General features: G+C 41.3%; 1 protein-coding gene across 1 annotated transcript in view; it reads left to right on the top strand.

The window, feature by feature from the left end:
- The window catches only part of LOC308677789 (von Willebrand factor A domain-containing protein 5A-like), a 34,106-nt gene extending 17,879 nt beyond the window's left edge, over positions 1-16,227 (top strand). Inside the window, exons 12-20 of the mRNA XM_081344485.1 lie at positions 7,870-8,133; positions 8,208-8,311; positions 9,102-9,307; positions 10,018-10,104; positions 10,799-10,906; positions 12,961-13,006; positions 13,108-13,246; positions 14,047-14,170; positions 14,749-16,227. Coding sequence (XP_081200611.1) covers positions 7,870-8,133; positions 8,208-8,311; positions 9,102-9,307; positions 10,018-10,104; positions 10,799-10,906; positions 12,961-13,006; positions 13,108-13,246; positions 14,047-14,170; positions 14,749-14,828 — 1,158 coding nt within the window. The 3' untranslated portion in view covers positions 14,829-16,227. The remainder of the gene's footprint in view (positions 1-7,869; positions 8,134-8,207; positions 8,312-9,101; positions 9,308-10,017; positions 10,105-10,798; positions 10,907-12,960; positions 13,007-13,107; positions 13,247-14,046; positions 14,171-14,748) is intronic.
- The last annotated feature ends 310 nt before the right edge of the window (positions 16,228-16,537 follow it).

The raw sequence follows: 16,537 nt of genomic DNA, 5'->3' as shown, positions 1-16,537 counted from the left end.
CACTTATTCCTGCTAAAGCAGCAGCTTCATAATATAATTTAAAATTAGGCATTTTAAGACCACCTCTTTCACGAGTATCCTGTATTATCTTTAGTTTAACTCGTGGCCTTTTCCCTGCCCATACAAATTTATTGATACCTCGCTGCCATTCCTCCAAGTTAGAATCTTTCTTAAGAACCGGTATCATTTGAAATAAAAATAAGAATTTAGGCAGGACATTCATTTTCACTGCTGCGATTCGCCCCAACAAAGACAATTGCAATTTTTCCCAACTCTCCATTTCTTTTTGAATTTTCCCCCATAATTTTTCATAGTTATTTTTATATAACTTTGTATTAGAGGGCGACAAAAGCACCCCCAAATATTTAACCCTTTTAACAATCTCAAATCCAGTTAATCCTTCTAAGAGAGCCTTTTGCGAAGCTGTCATATTTTTGGCCAGAATTTTAGTTTTTTGTGTATTAACTTTAAATCCAGAAACCTTCCCATATTGTATTATTATCTCCATCAGGTCCACAACAGAGTTCTCCGGCTGGGTCACTGTAACAACCAGATCGTCTGCGAACGCTCTCAATCTATAATCCTGATCTCTAATTTGTATACCCTTAATTTTTTCCGAATTCCGTATTTTAACCAACAATATCTCCAATGTTAGTACAAATAACAAGGGCGATAACGGACACCCTTGCCTTGTGCCCTTCTCAATATTACATGCTTCTGTCAGGCTATTATTAACTATTATTCGGGCAGTTTGTTTTTGATATAATGCCCTAATTGGTTGCAAAAAATTATCCCCAAAATTCATTTTATCCAAGACTTTCATCAAAAATTGCCAATTCAATTGATCAAAAGCTTTTTCAGCATCTAAAAAAATTAGCGCCGCAGGGATCTGGTTATTCCTTTCCAAAAACTCTAACACATCAACTATATGCCTCACATTATTTTTCATTTGCCTACCACTAATAAACCCCGTTTGGTCCCCATGAATCGTCTGTTGCAGAACCCTCATCAATCTATTAGCCAACACCTTAGCAAATATCTTGTAGTCTGTATTTAAAAGCGATATCGGTCTATAATTTTTAACTTGAGTAGCATCTTGGTCTTCCTTCGGAATCAAAGAAATAAAAGCAGTTCTCCAAGACGGAGGCACCTTTCCCCCCCTCTGAATTGTCTGGAACAGTTCCTTTAACGGTTTTATCATCTCTAATTGTAAATTTTTGTAATAAGCCGCAGTCAAACCATCCGTGCCTGGCGCTTTGTCCACCTTCAATTCCTTAATTGCTATAAGAATTTCTTCTTCTGTTATCAATTGATTAATCCCCTCTTTTTGTTCTTGCGTAAGAACTGGGATGCTAGCATTCTCCAAATATATATCAATGTCTTTTTCATTAATCTTCTCCTTAGCATATAATTTAGAATAAAAATCCACAAAAGCATCCTTAATAAGATCCTGTTGAAACACAACCCTTCCCTTATGCTCAATTTTATCTATATTAGAAGCCCTTTGCTTTTTCCTCAGTCTATAAGCTAACCATCTGCCTGGTTTATTAGCATTGCAAAAGGTGTTGTGCCTGGCAAACCGCAAATTGGTTGCCACTTGGTCAGCCATTAATTTATCAAATTGTCCTTTTAATAGCTTAATAACCTCCTTAGTCTTCACATCCGCTGGATTCAAAATCAAAGCCTTTTCTTTTTCCTTAATTTCATTCTCCAATTCTTTCCTCCTGGCTTCCAAAATACGTCTATGTTTATTGTTCATATATATCAACACCCCTCTCATATAGGCCTTGCTAGCATCCCAAACCATGTCCATAGAAGTGTCTTTGTTCATATTAATTTCAAAAAAATCCTTCATCCGCTGTTTACATTCTTCCACATTTCTCTGATTTCTAAACAAATTCTCATTTACGCGCCACGAGCGCCTATCTCTATTCTCCTTATTAATCTCTAGCCAGACTGGGCTGTGATCAGAAATAGTTCTTGCACATATCTTCACCTTTTTAATCCTTGAAAAAAAGTCATTAGTCAGCAAAATAAAATCGATCCTGGAGAAAGATTGATGTCTGTCAGAAAAAAAAGTATAATCCTTTTCATGCAAATGTATTTCACGCCAAATATCTCGCAGTTCCAAGTCATCCTTCATTTCAAAAAAGGATTTAGGCAGTCTAGCATGACTTGGAATGTGTTTAAAAGAACCAGCCTTATCCATCTGTACATCCAAAACACCATTCCAGTCCCCCATAAAAATAAACGATTTATAATCCAACTGAGTAAGCTTTGTGTGAAGTAAACTAAAAAAATCAGCTTGTTGTTGATTAGGAGCATATAATCCAACTAAAAGCGTCTTTTTACCTTCTAACAGCAACTCTATCATAACGTATCTTCCATGCTTATCTGCTTCAATTAAGTCCGCTGTTAAGGCACTTTTAACATAAACAACGACTCCATTTTTCTTATTCATTGCAGAAGCAACAAATTGCGTGCCCAACCTTAAGTTCAATAAATACTTTTGGTCCATAGCCCTAATATGCGTTTCTTGCAAACATATAACATCTATCTTGAATTGTTTTAAATATTGAAAAACTTTCTTCCTCTTCTGTGGTGAATTTAGTCCATTAACGTTCCAGGTTAAGAATTTAGTCGCCATGCATGTCATCCCAAAGCTGTTGGAGCACATCTTTAATAGGCTCTCCTTTAGGCCGTGCTCCTCCCACTGCTTGGCTGTAAGTACGTTTTGGAAGTTCCATAGACTTCTGCTGATCTTGTTCTTTTATTTTTTTTGCTCGTTTTAAAGCAGCACGCGTCACCCTCTGCTCTCCAGGATCAGCCAAAGAAGTTGTAGCTTGATCTCCTCCAGCACCATTCTCCTCTGTCTGTCCAGCTTCAGCCTCTTGAAGTTTTCCTTCTCCAGATCCCTTTGCAGCTTTCAGAAGTGATAGTGGGATTGCTTTTAAAACATTGTTATAAAAATCCCGCGCCTGTGTCACAGTGACCAGACGGTACCTTTTGCCTTCATGCATCGCCACCAATCCAACTGGAATCTCCCATCTGAACCTTATATCACGTTGTTTGAGCTCTTGCACAAGAAATGCATAATCTTTTCTTCTCCTTAAAATCTTTGGAGGAATTTCTTTTAAAACCAAAACTTCTTGGTCAGCAATCACAACTTTAGTATCATAGGCAGCTTGAATAACTTCATCTCTAATTTCCCTCTTTGCAAAATATACCACCACATCTCTAGGTAACTTTCTCTGTCTAGCAATCCATGAGTTAACACGGAACACTTTATCCATGCCTCCCTTTATTTCAGATGCTGGCTGACCCAATACTGCTTCCAGAGCTTCAGAAATCAGCTGCTTTAGATCTTCCTTAACATTGTCTTTTAAACCTCTGATTCTAACAGCATATTGCATCTGGTAATATTGAACTAGACACAGTTCTCTGTCCATTTTGTCTCTTAAATCTTCATTCTCCAATACCTTTGCTTCTAATATGGCATTCTTTTGAGTCAAGTCCTCCACTTTTTCATCCAGATCTTGCACACATTCAGCCACACTACGCACTGTAGACAAAATGTCTACCCTCATCGCACTGAACTTCTCCTCCATCCTCTCCTCCAATTTCTCCTCCATCTTTGCCAATTTATCACCCATTGATTCCAAAATTACCTGGGCATGTTTTTCAAGAGCATCTTGTAAGTCCTTCGATGTCAGTGCAGCGGGAGGAAGCAAAGCTTGCAATGATGTCTGTTGCACCGGAGAAGTTCCAGCACTCCGGAGAGTTTTTGGGGGAGGTTTAGCCGCCATCTTTTTACTTTCACTTGTGACGCACTTTCACTTTAAGTTTATAAAGTCCATTAAGCTAGAGAGCAAAAATAAAAGTCCTCTTCACCTTATCCTCCTGTACCGCTCTGCCTGCTCTTTTTATTCCATGGTCTTTCCTTCTGGCAGGGGTGGTCGCAAACGCCTGGCTCCACTCCAGAAATCACGGAGCGGAGACGCTGAACAGCTGGGAGCAACCCAGGCTACGGGGGAGTTCAATCCTTCAGCCGCCCAAGCTTTAAGCTCAGGCGGCCCCGGAGAACTCAGCCCCGGAGAACTCAACCTGGGGCCTCTCCCCCTCCTCTTCTCCTGAGGAGGGAGCTTCAAATTCACCCGAACAGCTGATCGGCGCTGTTTCGGGTGAAAACAACACAGCTGAGCCGCGGGCAGCCCGAAAAGGCTGTCTCCGGCGCCGCGCCGCCACCAGAAGTCTTAATTTCTGTACTTATTATATGTTATTGTTAGCCGCCCTGAGTCCTTCGGGAGATAGGGCGGGATATAAGTCCCATTAATAAATAAATAAATAAATAAATTTGGAACTTGGAAATTAATAATAGTCAACTTATAAGTTTAGTGACCGTTTGAAATTACAATGACATTGAAAAAAAAAGTGACATGACCATTTTTCACACTTGTAACCATTGCAGCATCCCCATGGTCCTGTGATCACAATTTGGATGCTTGACAACTGGTTCATATTTATGACAGTTGCAGTGTCCTATGATCGTGTGATAACATTTTGTGATCTTCTCACAAGCAAAGTCAGTGGCGAACTCAAATTCACTTAACAATCATGTTATTAACTGCAGTTATTCACGTAACAGCTATGGCAAAAAAGTCATAAAATGGGGCAAGCAACTTACTTAACAATTATCTCACTTATCAGAAGAAAATTTGGGCTCAGTTGTGATTGTTAGTCAAAGATTACCTGTATGACATCTCTTTCTGAACTGGAAGCCATCAGATGGGATAAAATCTATCTGTATGCTAGAAATATTTCTGAAACAATGACCCAGTCAGGCATAGGTTGTCCAGTATTAACCAAAGTTGCAAGATATAATTCATAGAATCACAGAATGTACTGTTTAGGCTATTCAGTCCAATTCCCTTTCAGAGCAGGTGCCCTCATTAAAACATCTTGCTTCACCTCCATCTGAACACATCAAATGAACAGAAGCCTATTTATTTATTTATTTATTTATTTATTTATTTATTTATTTATTTATTTATTTATTTATTTATTTATTTATTTAAATTTTTATACTGCCCTTCTCCCGAAGGACTCAGGGCGGTGAACAGGGCATATAAATAGAAGTACAAAAGTTAAAAAGGATTAAATTGTTGCCCGAATTAAAACAATCAAAATATAAAAAAAACATTAAAACCCTAACATTTCCCCCATCAGGCCAGGCCAGCTTGTTCGAATAAATGGGTCTTTAACCTGCGCCGGAAGGAGCGAAGATCCGGTGCCATCCGAAGCTCAACCGGCAGTTGATTCCATAAAGCCGGGGCGCCCACAGAGAAGGCCCTCCCCCTGGGGGCCACCAGCCGGCATTCTCTGACCGGAGGCACCCTGAGGAGGCCCTCTCTGTGGGAACGCACAGGGCGGAGGGGAGTCGACGCCGGCAGCAAGTGGTCCCTGAGGTATTCCGGACCCATGCCATGTAAGGACTTAAAAACCATCACCAAGACTTTGAACCTCACCCGGAAGACAAATGGTAACCAATGCAGCTCGCGGAGCAAAGGTGTAACATGGGAGTACCGGGAAACTCCCAAGACAACTCTCGCGGCCGCATTCTGTACCAGTTGGAGCCTCCGAGTGGTCTTCAAGGGAAGCCCCATGTAAAGAGCATTGCAATAGTCAAGACGAGAGGTCACGAGCGCATGAGTGACCGTACACAGGGCATCCCGGTCCAGATAGGGCCGCAACTGACGCACCAGGCGAACCTGAGCGAAAGCCCCCCTAGTCACGGCTACTATGTGGTCTTCTAGGGTAAGCCATGAATCTAGGAGGACTCCCAAGTTGCGAGCCCTATCCACGGGGGGTAAAAACTCACCCCCCATAGAGAGCGATGGAGCATTTTGAATGTCCCGGGATGCCGGAATGTACAGCCACTCAGTCTTGTCAGGGTTGAGCTGAAGTCTGTTCCTCCCCATCCAGACCCGAACCGCCTCCAGGCAACGGGACATCACAGCGAGGGCATCACTGGGGTGGTTTGGGGTCGAAATGAAAAGTTGGGTATCATCGGCATATTGATGATACCCAACTCCAAAACCACGAATGATCTCACCCAGGGGTTTCATGTAGATGTTGAACAGGAGAGGCGAGAGGACCGACCCCTGAGGAACTCCACAAATGAGAGACCTAGGGGTCGACCTCTGCCCCCCTGCCAACACCGACTGCAAGCGTCCCAGGAGATAGGAGGAGAACCACCGAAGAACCGTGCCTCCCACTCCCAGTCCCCTGAGACGCCACAGCAGGATACTATGGTCGATGGTATCGAAAGCCGCCGAGAGGTCTAATAGGACTAGGACAGAGGAATATCCCCTGTCCCGGGCCCTCCAGAGATCATTCACCAGAGCGACCAATGCCGTCTCCGTGCTGTACCCGGGCCTGAAACCCGATTGGTACGGGTCTAGATAATCCGCTTCATCCAGGACCAGAGGGAGCTGATGCGCCACCACACTCTCAACAACCTTCGCAAGAAAGCGAACGTTGGAGACTGGACGAAAGTTGTTTAACACAGCTGGGTCCAGGGCAGGCTTCTTGAGGAGAGGTCTCACCACCGCCTCCTTCAAGACGGTGGGGAAATTACCCTCACTCAAAGAAGCAGATATAACTGCCTGGAACCAGCCTCGTGTCCTCTCCCTAGCTGCATAAACCAGCCAAGAAGGGCACGGGTCCAATAAACATGTGGTGGAGCTCAACCTCCCTATAATCCTGTCCACTTCCTCAGGGGTCACAGAATCAAACTCCTCCCAGATAACGTTGACAAGACCGCCCGTGTCCTGATCGTCAGACTCTGCCCAGCTGGAGTCCAAACCGGTCCGAATCCGAGCGATTTTATCCGACAGATGTTGACCAAACTCCTCGGCACGACCCTGCAAGGGATCCTCCCTCACCTCCTGATTAAGGAGGGAGTGAGTCACCCTAAACAGGGCGGCCGGGCGATTATCTGCGGACGCGATGAGGGCAGAGAAGTAATTACACCTCGCCGCCCTCATCGCTGCGAGATAAGACCTAATATAGGTTCTTAGTCGCAACCGGTCGGATTTGGATCGGCTGGACCTCCAACAGCTCTCTAGGCCCCGTTTCTTCTTTACTTCTCTAGGTAGCTGATTCCACTGCAGAACTGCTCTTAACTATCAGAAAGTTTTGTCTAACTTCAAATCAGAATCTGTCTTCCTGTAATTAAATCCACTATTCCATACCCTGCATTCTGGGATAAAAGATAATGTCTTCTTTGTTTCCTTCATTTAGGAGCTCAAGGCAATGTATAAATTTATTTAAATGTTTTAAGTCCACCCAATTCATCACTAATTCTGCAATCCCTTTCGGGTATTTGAAGAGGGCCACTGTATCCCTTCTCAACCATCTTTTCTGAGTTCTAAACATACTCTGCGCCTTCAGTCTGCCTTCACAGAGCTTAGATGCTAATTCCCTGATCTTCGTTCTTATCTTCCTCTGAATTTGCTCAGTTCTTTCATTTCTGCTTAAAAAGTAAAGGCCAGAACTAGACATGGCATTCAAGGTGGAGCTGTACAAAGCAGAATACAGTTGAATAATTATTTGAAAATTAATCTTCTGCAGTTGCAGCATAAATCTGCATTTACCTTCTTTGCAGCCAAAAGCTACTGTTTATCATGAGGAGTGGGAGAATAGAACACTGTGCAGTCAAAATTTTGATTGTTTTTGCAGAAGCTATTTTATAATCTCAAAGCTAGAGCAGGGACAACCTTAATATTTTCAAAGTAAATTTTGCCTTTTATTTCTCAGAGCATCCTGAAATCATATACTGCTTCTTCATAAGATTCCTGTTTCCTGCAGGCTTTGCAAAGTCTGAAGAAGGCCCTTCAGCCAGCAATGACGGGGATCTCTCTGAACTGGGAGTTGCCTTCTGGCCTTGAGGCCACACTGGTGGGGTCAGGCCCTCAGGTCATTTTCCAAGGTCAGCGCTGCCTCATCTATGCCCAGATCCGGGGGCAACTTCAGGCAAGTGATCCACCTGAGGCCCACCAACCTGAGAAATCCTCCCTCCTGTGGTGCAGACTATATACCCTGTGCTGCCCTCCTTCAGCAGCTCTAATCCTAGAATTGTCCTGATCCTCAGAAAGAATTTCCCTTCTTTTTCCCTTCCTTCCTTTGCAACTTTTGTTTTTATACAGGCGTCAGGCTCCATGGAGGGGGCAGCCATTGTTCGGTATAATTTCCAAAATGAGACTTCCACAGAAACAACCAAGTTCTCACTCCAACTTGAGAAGACAGACAGGTATAACCCAAGGCTGAGGAAACCCTTGAAAAGAGGCACATGAATGAGTCAGTGGGAGCACATCCAAAATATTTCTCTGACTCCTGAAGCAGATGCCTCTTTTTTCAGATTCACAGAGTTTCTTCATGTCCTACTCCCAGCTATCTCTTCACATACAATGCAGCCAGGAGTAGCTTATGAACCAAGAAAAAGATGAAGCCGTTTTGTTGATTCAGAGAGAGGTGCTTTTCACCTAGCAGAGCCATTTCCCCTTGGAGATGACGTGTCCTTTGTATGTTAATGCCAAGTGAAAGTAGGAAGCCACCACCTTGATCAACTTTATTGCTTAGATGTGTGTGTCATCTCTTGCCCTCTGGATTCACAAACCTTTAGCTAAGGACCCAGAGATTTGACTAGATTCATCATTGTTCTGGCAGTTTTCATTGTGAAAACATAGTTAAGAACATATTGACTAAAGCCCAATAGCCCAAGCCAATGCAAAATAAACCACTTGTGTTCTTTTATGTTACTTCCAGGCTACAGAAGTGCTTCTCCAGGGGTACATTCAGGCTCTGCTTTTTCTCTTTTCAGGGAAGAGACAACAAGGAAAGGGTTTTTTGCTCCAGATTTTCAGCTTCATTGAGTTAAAATCCAACACAAGCAGTTAGTCATTATTAACTTTGTTATATTTACTGTCAGCTGATCCTCCGGAGAGAAACCCACGATATAAAAGGAGCTGACAACAAATTAAGACTTGGTGTGTGGCGTGATGGCAGACCTTTCTCTGCCCATCCCTCCCCTTTCTTTGTAGGCTCCCTGTTCACCGTCTTGCAGCTCAGGCGCTGTTGCAGGAATTAGAGGAGGACAAGGAGAAGGTTGAAGAAAAGCAGCTCCTGGCACTAGAGACAAGCCTGAGCTCTGGGGTGGTGTGTTCCCAGACGGCTTACGTGGGTGTGAACACAGAGCTGGGCAAGCCGGTTCAAGGAGCTCTCCTCCACCGAGATGTCCCCCTTCCAGGTGAGTTGGCAGCAAAATACGGCGGATCAGTCCCAGGCCTTGAGTGGTCATTGAACCAAATGAGGGACTGATTTGCAGCTGAGTTTCTTCAGATAGTCTGGTGGAGCTTCTGTTAAAAAGCCCATTGCTCCCTGGACTTTAGCTGTCCAACAATTGGCAGAGCGAGTGTCAGGTATTGATTGCCAGGTGTTAATTGCCAGGTATCATCAACATATCATATTTTTGTAGTGACCTCGCTGGATTGCTGGTTTTCTACTTCCTTCCTGAGCTGTCAGGCTGTTGCTTTTTAATATCTGAATGAGAATCGTTGATTGTAAAATCGAAAGAATGAATACAGCAATGATTTCTTCATTAGGACATCCCCTCTTTCCTTCCGAGAAGGATGGAAGGACAGCCTTTTAGTAATTTGGGGTCACATTTAATGTTTACTGGTGGTACTTGCTACCTCATTCACTCTGCATCTGCTGGGATCTAGGCTAGCATCCCTCAATATTTGGCAACCTTAAGATGTGTGGACTTAATCCCACTAGGGAATTCTGGGACTTTTAAGAAACCCATGCATCTTAAAAGTTGTCAAGGTTGAGAAATACTGATCTAGACCACTCAGCAGGGAATGGGACACAAAAAGAAGGAAAAATCAATCTTGGCTTATTACAGTTTTTATTGCAAAATATTTTCCTGTGTTCTGTTTTATTTTGGAACGTCTGCAGCTTTGATGGCAGCATCACGAGCAAACTGCATGCCACGAACATTAGCATCTAACTATCAATGTGAAAAGATCCTCCGTAAAAGTTCAGGTAACCTCTATGGGCAAGTGTGTATCATAACCAACAAGGTAATTCCTGTTAGGCATTGTACAAGCAAAAGAAATGATGTTCTCATTAATTTCCTTTATATTCTGTATGAAGATCAAACATGGGATACGTTCATTCGTATTAATAAATACAATAAATAAATGTAGAATATTATTTGTGTAAAGTGGTTTTGGGCTGTTGCAACCTCTCATTTTTGTGAGGCTGGCAGAATTGAGGTGGAAACAACTGTTGGGGGTCCAAAATTGGACCTTTAAGACAGTGCCTAACATTTGCACCTCGGAAAGTCTTGTTTTTGAATTTGCAGATAACAAAATGTAAAGTATTGTGATATGGTGGGAAGAATATAGGCAGTTTTATAGTTAACAATAATGAGCTCTAGAAATCTGTCCTTCAGTGACTGATTGAAATAATGAGTTATACTTTACTTTAGTGGGGGCAGGGTTCAACCTTGTCAGTTTTAAAATATGTGAACTTCACTTGGCTGGGGAATTCTGGGAGTTGAAGTGCATGCATGTTAAAAGTTGTCAAAGTTGAGAAATATTGTACTGATCTAAACCATCCAGAGCTCACGGAGGACTGGAAAGACACAAAGAGAAGGAAACATTAATTTGGGGCTATTACAGCTTTTATTGCAAAAGTTGTTTTCCTGTGGTGTTTCATTTTGGAATGTCTATAGCTGCCAAATTAGATGATGGAGCATATTTCGGAGCAATGTCATTAGGTTCAGTTTTGAAGATGGGAAGCCCTCGGAAGGCACGTGCTGCACCACCAATGGCACTTGAAGGTAATTCCCCTCATCACAATGGAACCCTAATTTTTTAAAAAAGCCATTTTCACAAATGTCCATTACATTTTGCGTATAAGTCGAACGTGGAATGTGGTTTGTGTCAGTAACTACAAAGTGACTTAAATAATAAAAGTAGGAAATGTGTTTATTTATATGACTGTCCAAGCTTGCCAAACCAAATCTGGGTAAACAGTAACATCAATAAGGACAAAATACACATTCCTGATATCAGCCTCCTGAGATGGGAATATTTAACATCCCAAATGTCCAGAGGGAAAAAATAGATTTTTAATGTCTTTTGAAAAGCTGATAGGGTTGAGATTGATCAAATCTTGGAGTTGGGGGGAGGGGGGGGAATCAATCTAAAATGCAGGTGCTGCACAAAAAAGACATGTTTCTTTGATTCAGCTAGGTGACAGTGACACAAAGGGACCTAAAGCACGACTTGTTCACAAACACAAATGAGAGGGAGATGGGTGGTCCCACAAATCACCTGGCTACCATTTGTATATCTTTAAATTATAGTGTATCTTCTGATATCCAACCTTTTGCTTTTGTGAGGTTGGTAGAATGGGGTGGAAAAATATGAGAGATCAACATTGGACCTTTAAGCAGATACCTGGGATTTGTGCCGCCCAAAGATTCATATCTGATGTTGCAGATAATCAAATTTAAATGGTAAATGTAGAGTAGGGATTAAACGCAATTTAATAATTGGTAAGTATGAGATCTAGAAACTTGTTCCTCAAAATCCTGTTTTTAAATCTCTTCATATTAATACAGGTAGTCCTCAAGTTAGGACCACAATTGAGTGCCCAATGTCTGTTGTTAAATGAAACATTTATTGAGTTTTGCTCCATTCTATGACTTTTCTTGCCACAATTGTTAAGGGAATCACTGTAGTTGATAAGCTAATAACTTGGTTGTTAAGTGAATCTGGCTTCACTTTGCTTGTCAGGTCACAAAGGGGATCACATGACCTTGGGATGCTGCAATGGTCATAAGTTGCCAAGCATCTGAATTTTAATCATATGATCATGAGGATGCTGCCAAGGTTGTAACTGTGAAAAATAGTCATAAGTCACTTTTTTCAGTGCTGTTGCAACGTTGAACAGTCACTAAATGAACTGTGGTAAGTCAAGGACTACCTGTAGCCAGATAACACAAAAAGGATCTTATTCCTTTGTTCCATCTCTGGTTAACGAATCTAAAATGCAACACCTGAATTAACAGACATCATTGTTTTCCTTCTCTGCCTCAACTCAAAAATAAAATAAAAATAAATATTATTTAAAACCTATTTGGTTTTATTGAAACCCGATTTCATTTTATTAAGAGTAGCCTCTTTGGTAAAAAGTTAAGAAGTTGGACAGCAAATGAATATTTTGGGTACGAGTGGATTTTAGAAGTGAAAAGGTGAAGGTAACATTTATGAGATGATTGGTGTTATATATTCAGACACAAACAACCCCTCACATTCATAAGGAATCCCCGGCAGCCGTTTGACAGCCGTCAAATGGCTGCCGCGGCATTCCCCCCCCCCACACACGCGGCGAGCGGCCGATTCTGACAGCTGTCAAACTGCCGCGCACGCGCAGTGCAATGACAGCTGTCAAACCGGCCAAATCTGACAGCTGTCAAACTACCGCGCATGCGCAGTACACTGACAGCTGTCAAACTCAACAGAGCCGCGCATGCGCAGTTCGGCCGGATCTGTCAAAACTGCCAGCTGGCCCCGGCAACAAGCCGCCTCAGCCACAGCCGGCCCCCTGCTTATTGGGCGTCCTATTCTGGCGGGAGATTCTTGCCTGTTTATTGGTTTTGAGAGTTATTGTTGCTATTCCAATTTACTATAAATAAGAGAGATTCCCAGCATTGTTTCGCTCGGGACCTCTGCCCAAATAAACGCTGTTGGTTTGAACCTGCCTGCTGTCTCGCTGTCGTCTCTCAAGACAACGCAATTGGTCATATGAATTTGATTAAAAAAGTAAATAATCCAGAGTTACATTAGTAGTTCTCTCTTACACTATGATTTTTGCCTCTGTATTTAGCTCAAAAGTCACTCCATTCAGCCCGTCCAGCAAAAGATACAAAGAGGCAAGTTGACACATTCAATGTAAAGAAACCAGCTAAGAGGAAATTGAAGGTAAACCTTGATGGTTTCTGAAATCTGAGATCTCCTTTTTCACCAACTTAAGCAGAACCGAGGAAGAAGAATCTCCTCTTTTGAAGTTGGTATCCCTGCAGAATGCAGATGGCTCCTGGCCTCATGGGCCTGCCCTAGCCGCCATACTAAACCTCAGTGAAGCTGAGATCTCAGGCAAAGCACCGGCTAATGTAAGTTTTTGTAAACTTTTCATAATGGACTACAAAAGCTTTATTCATTTATTATTGTCTATTAATAGAAAAAGCTTTCTTGAGTCCACGTTCAGCTAATTTGAGGGAAAGGAGTACAGAATTAAAATCAGGCAAGCGTTCTAGAATCCTCCAGGTACAGGGGGCATCACTGCAGGACCGAAGCAAGACGTTGTGAGAGTTGTATTTTAGAAAGTCCAAAGGATAGCAAATTTCAGAGTTCAGATTGAACTGTTACTGAAAAAAGAGCTTTGTGACATTAATAGAAGGTAAGCAGGCATTTTTAGGAACACAGGAGCTGTCAAAGTAGGTGGGAAGACAGGCCAATGCATGTTTACCCTGCCTTTAATCCTTCACTTTGCCATGATGGGAGATGGAAGGGCACAGCCATCTTATTGTTGCTCTTTCCCTAAAAACATTTTAACATCTTCAATATTTCATACATATCATGGAACATTTAGCTCGCTCAACAAAGCTATCTCAGCATTAAGACATCGAGTGGACTAGGACACTGGAGATGGTTGACAATAATCAGGAGAGATGTCTTAACTGAATTTCGCTCCATGAAAAACAGAGTCTTAACTACTATTGTTAATGAAAACCATGGTATCCATTACCTATTTCAATCTATTGTTTTGAATGCTGGATAATGGCTAGCTTGTATTTCTGATTTAGTTACTGAATAATTATTTTTAGCCATCGTTTGGAAAAATATTTTGCACGTTTCTATAGGAATAACATGTAAGGCTCATTCAGCATCTTTTTCCCACCATTGCTTTCAGGTGGCCTCAGATATATGGGCAACAGTGCTGGCTGTTCTCTGGCTTCATTTGAATGCTGCAGAGCAGAAAGATGAATGGGAACTGCTGGAAGGAAAAGCTGTCCATTGGCTCCAAGTGAACGCAGGTGAGGTACTGAGAGCAGCTTGTCAAGGGAAATCAATGTAAGGATAAGAAATAATAGTGTGTGGAAGTCCTTAATGTACCTTGGGTGATTATGGAAACAGCTGATCAATACCAGACCTTGTTAGTACTTGGAGATCACAGGAAATCGTAGGACTACTGCCTAGACTGAGAAGTTGAATAAACATCTCAAAAGAAGGCAGTAGCATCAATTCTATATTGTTGCCAAGAAGGCTATCTTGAAATGTCCATGAGGTAACCAGGAATTTGATTCAAGGGAATCTTTGTTTTATGGAAAAAGAGAATTTGGTGAATGAAATTCCAGCAGCAGTACTACTTAATGCCACCCTTCTTGCTGATTCTAGTTCTTGGAAGTATTTTTTGGGTAGATCAGTTCCTTAGAATTCCCCAGCCATAATAGCTATTGCTGAGATTTCTGGGAGTTGACTTCCTGAAGTTTAAAGGGCATCCAAATTGATGTGAACTGTCTTTTGGACATTGGAAGATGTGCTGAATGCTGTATTGTTTAAATTGAAGTGGATATTGCTTGATCAATCCTGATTCTTGACTATTCATTTACAGGAGATCAACTGGCTAAGTGTGTGAAGGCTGGTAATGCAGTTCTGGGAGGTAGGGTCAGCCCCCAGGTATTCGGGCTCTGAGTTTATAGTGTCATCCTATGCCTGAAACTGGAACATCTGCATCTATTCTGCTTCTATTCATGCTGAAATGTAACCTCCTGCAACCCCCATAACAATATATTAGGTCCTGTGTTGTTATTCCCTTGAAAGTACCAGTGCCTTGCTTACAAACTCACTAAGTTCTAATGCATCACAAATTGCTTTATTGGTGCATTGATATGGACACATTCTAGGTATAAATGTAGCAATAATAATAGTGTTTAGGCTTATATAGCACCCCATTAGCATTTTACAGCACACTCTGGGAGGTTTACAATGTTGAAACGTTATTTGCATATTGCCCTCAACAGTCTGGGTCCTCATTTAACCGATCTTGGAAGGATGAGTCAACCTTGACCCCCATCATCAGGATTGAATTCCAGCCTGTGGGCAGTTTGGCTACAATTCTGCATTCTAAACACTATGCAACCAGTAGATTTATATTTGTTCCATGATATATAGATATAGATACAGATTAGATATAGATATATTTACCCAAAAAATCATTACTTGTTAGAATGAAATGAAAGAATGCAAATTAAAGTTGACATCTACCACCCCAATATTTCTGTGTTAATTTGCAATCTAAAGTTTATATTAAGACCTCGGAGCATAAATCTGTATGCATCTTCCACTAATTAAAAATTAGGCATTCCTAATCCCAGCAAAGCCCAAAATAGATTCGTATAATAAATGAGATTTTCACTGATCTGAAAGAGCAATAAAGGATTAAACACTCTAGTTAAGAATAAAAACCCCAGATCAGTATTAAGCTCAGATAATGTTTATGGTTGGTTGTAAATTTCATTATGCTGGTGGTATAAAATAATGGAGGGGATGCTTACAAAAAAATAAAAGCCACTTTGATGTAGTGATTAAGGCATCAAGCAGAAATTAGGATGTTGCGAATCTTGCTTTAGGCACAAAGCCATCTGTGTGACCTCAGGCTAGTCACACTCCTTTAGTCTTAAGGAGCACATAATGGTAAACCATTGCTGAAAAAAACTTACCAAAATAAACAAACAGCAGGGTCTACTCCAACCTTCCTGAAAAGTCAACAATAATTCAAAAGCATACGCATACTTAGAAATACAAACTTCTCTCACTATGTGTATAACTTTATTTACTAAATCATAAATATGTTAATAAAGTTTGGAAATAGGAACAGTAAGCTTACAATAGTTTTAAAATGTTGAATTATGCAATCATTTGGAGTTTTATCAATATATAAAGAATTTTGAATTTACTGAAGCATTCCAAAGGTGATTATTTTCTTATACCATCCCAGACATGCAGTCTTGGATAGATGGTACATATTCATACTGTTTATATAATGAATAGAATAACTGTTCTGCATAAAAATTTAATGCTGTGATTAAAAACTGCCCTTTGTTTTTATCTTGGATGTAAAAGTGACTTTACTTTTTGGTCAGATACTTATTGTGGGGGCACTAGTCATCCCCAATATAATAGATTACTGAGGGAGTTAAATTAATGAAGCTTCTAAGATACATTAATGGTCTACTGTCCTAAAGGTGCTTTTTCAACAGGCAACTGGACTTCTTTGTTTTTCCTTTGAAGATGTTTTGCTTCTCATCCAAGAAGTTTCTTCAGCTTTGACTGGATGGTGGAGCTGAAAAGGCTTCTTGGATGAGAAGCAAAACTTCTTCAAAGAAAAACAAGAAAGTCTA

The sequence above is a fragment of the Vipera berus genome (genome assembly GCF_964194415.1).
Source record: "Vipera berus genome assembly, chromosome: Z".
NCBI lineage: Eukaryota > Metazoa > Chordata > Lepidosauria > Squamata > Viperidae > Vipera > Vipera berus.
The sequence above is the reverse complement of the archived record's forward strand: the minus strand, read 5'-3'. Positions and strand labels throughout refer to the sequence as shown.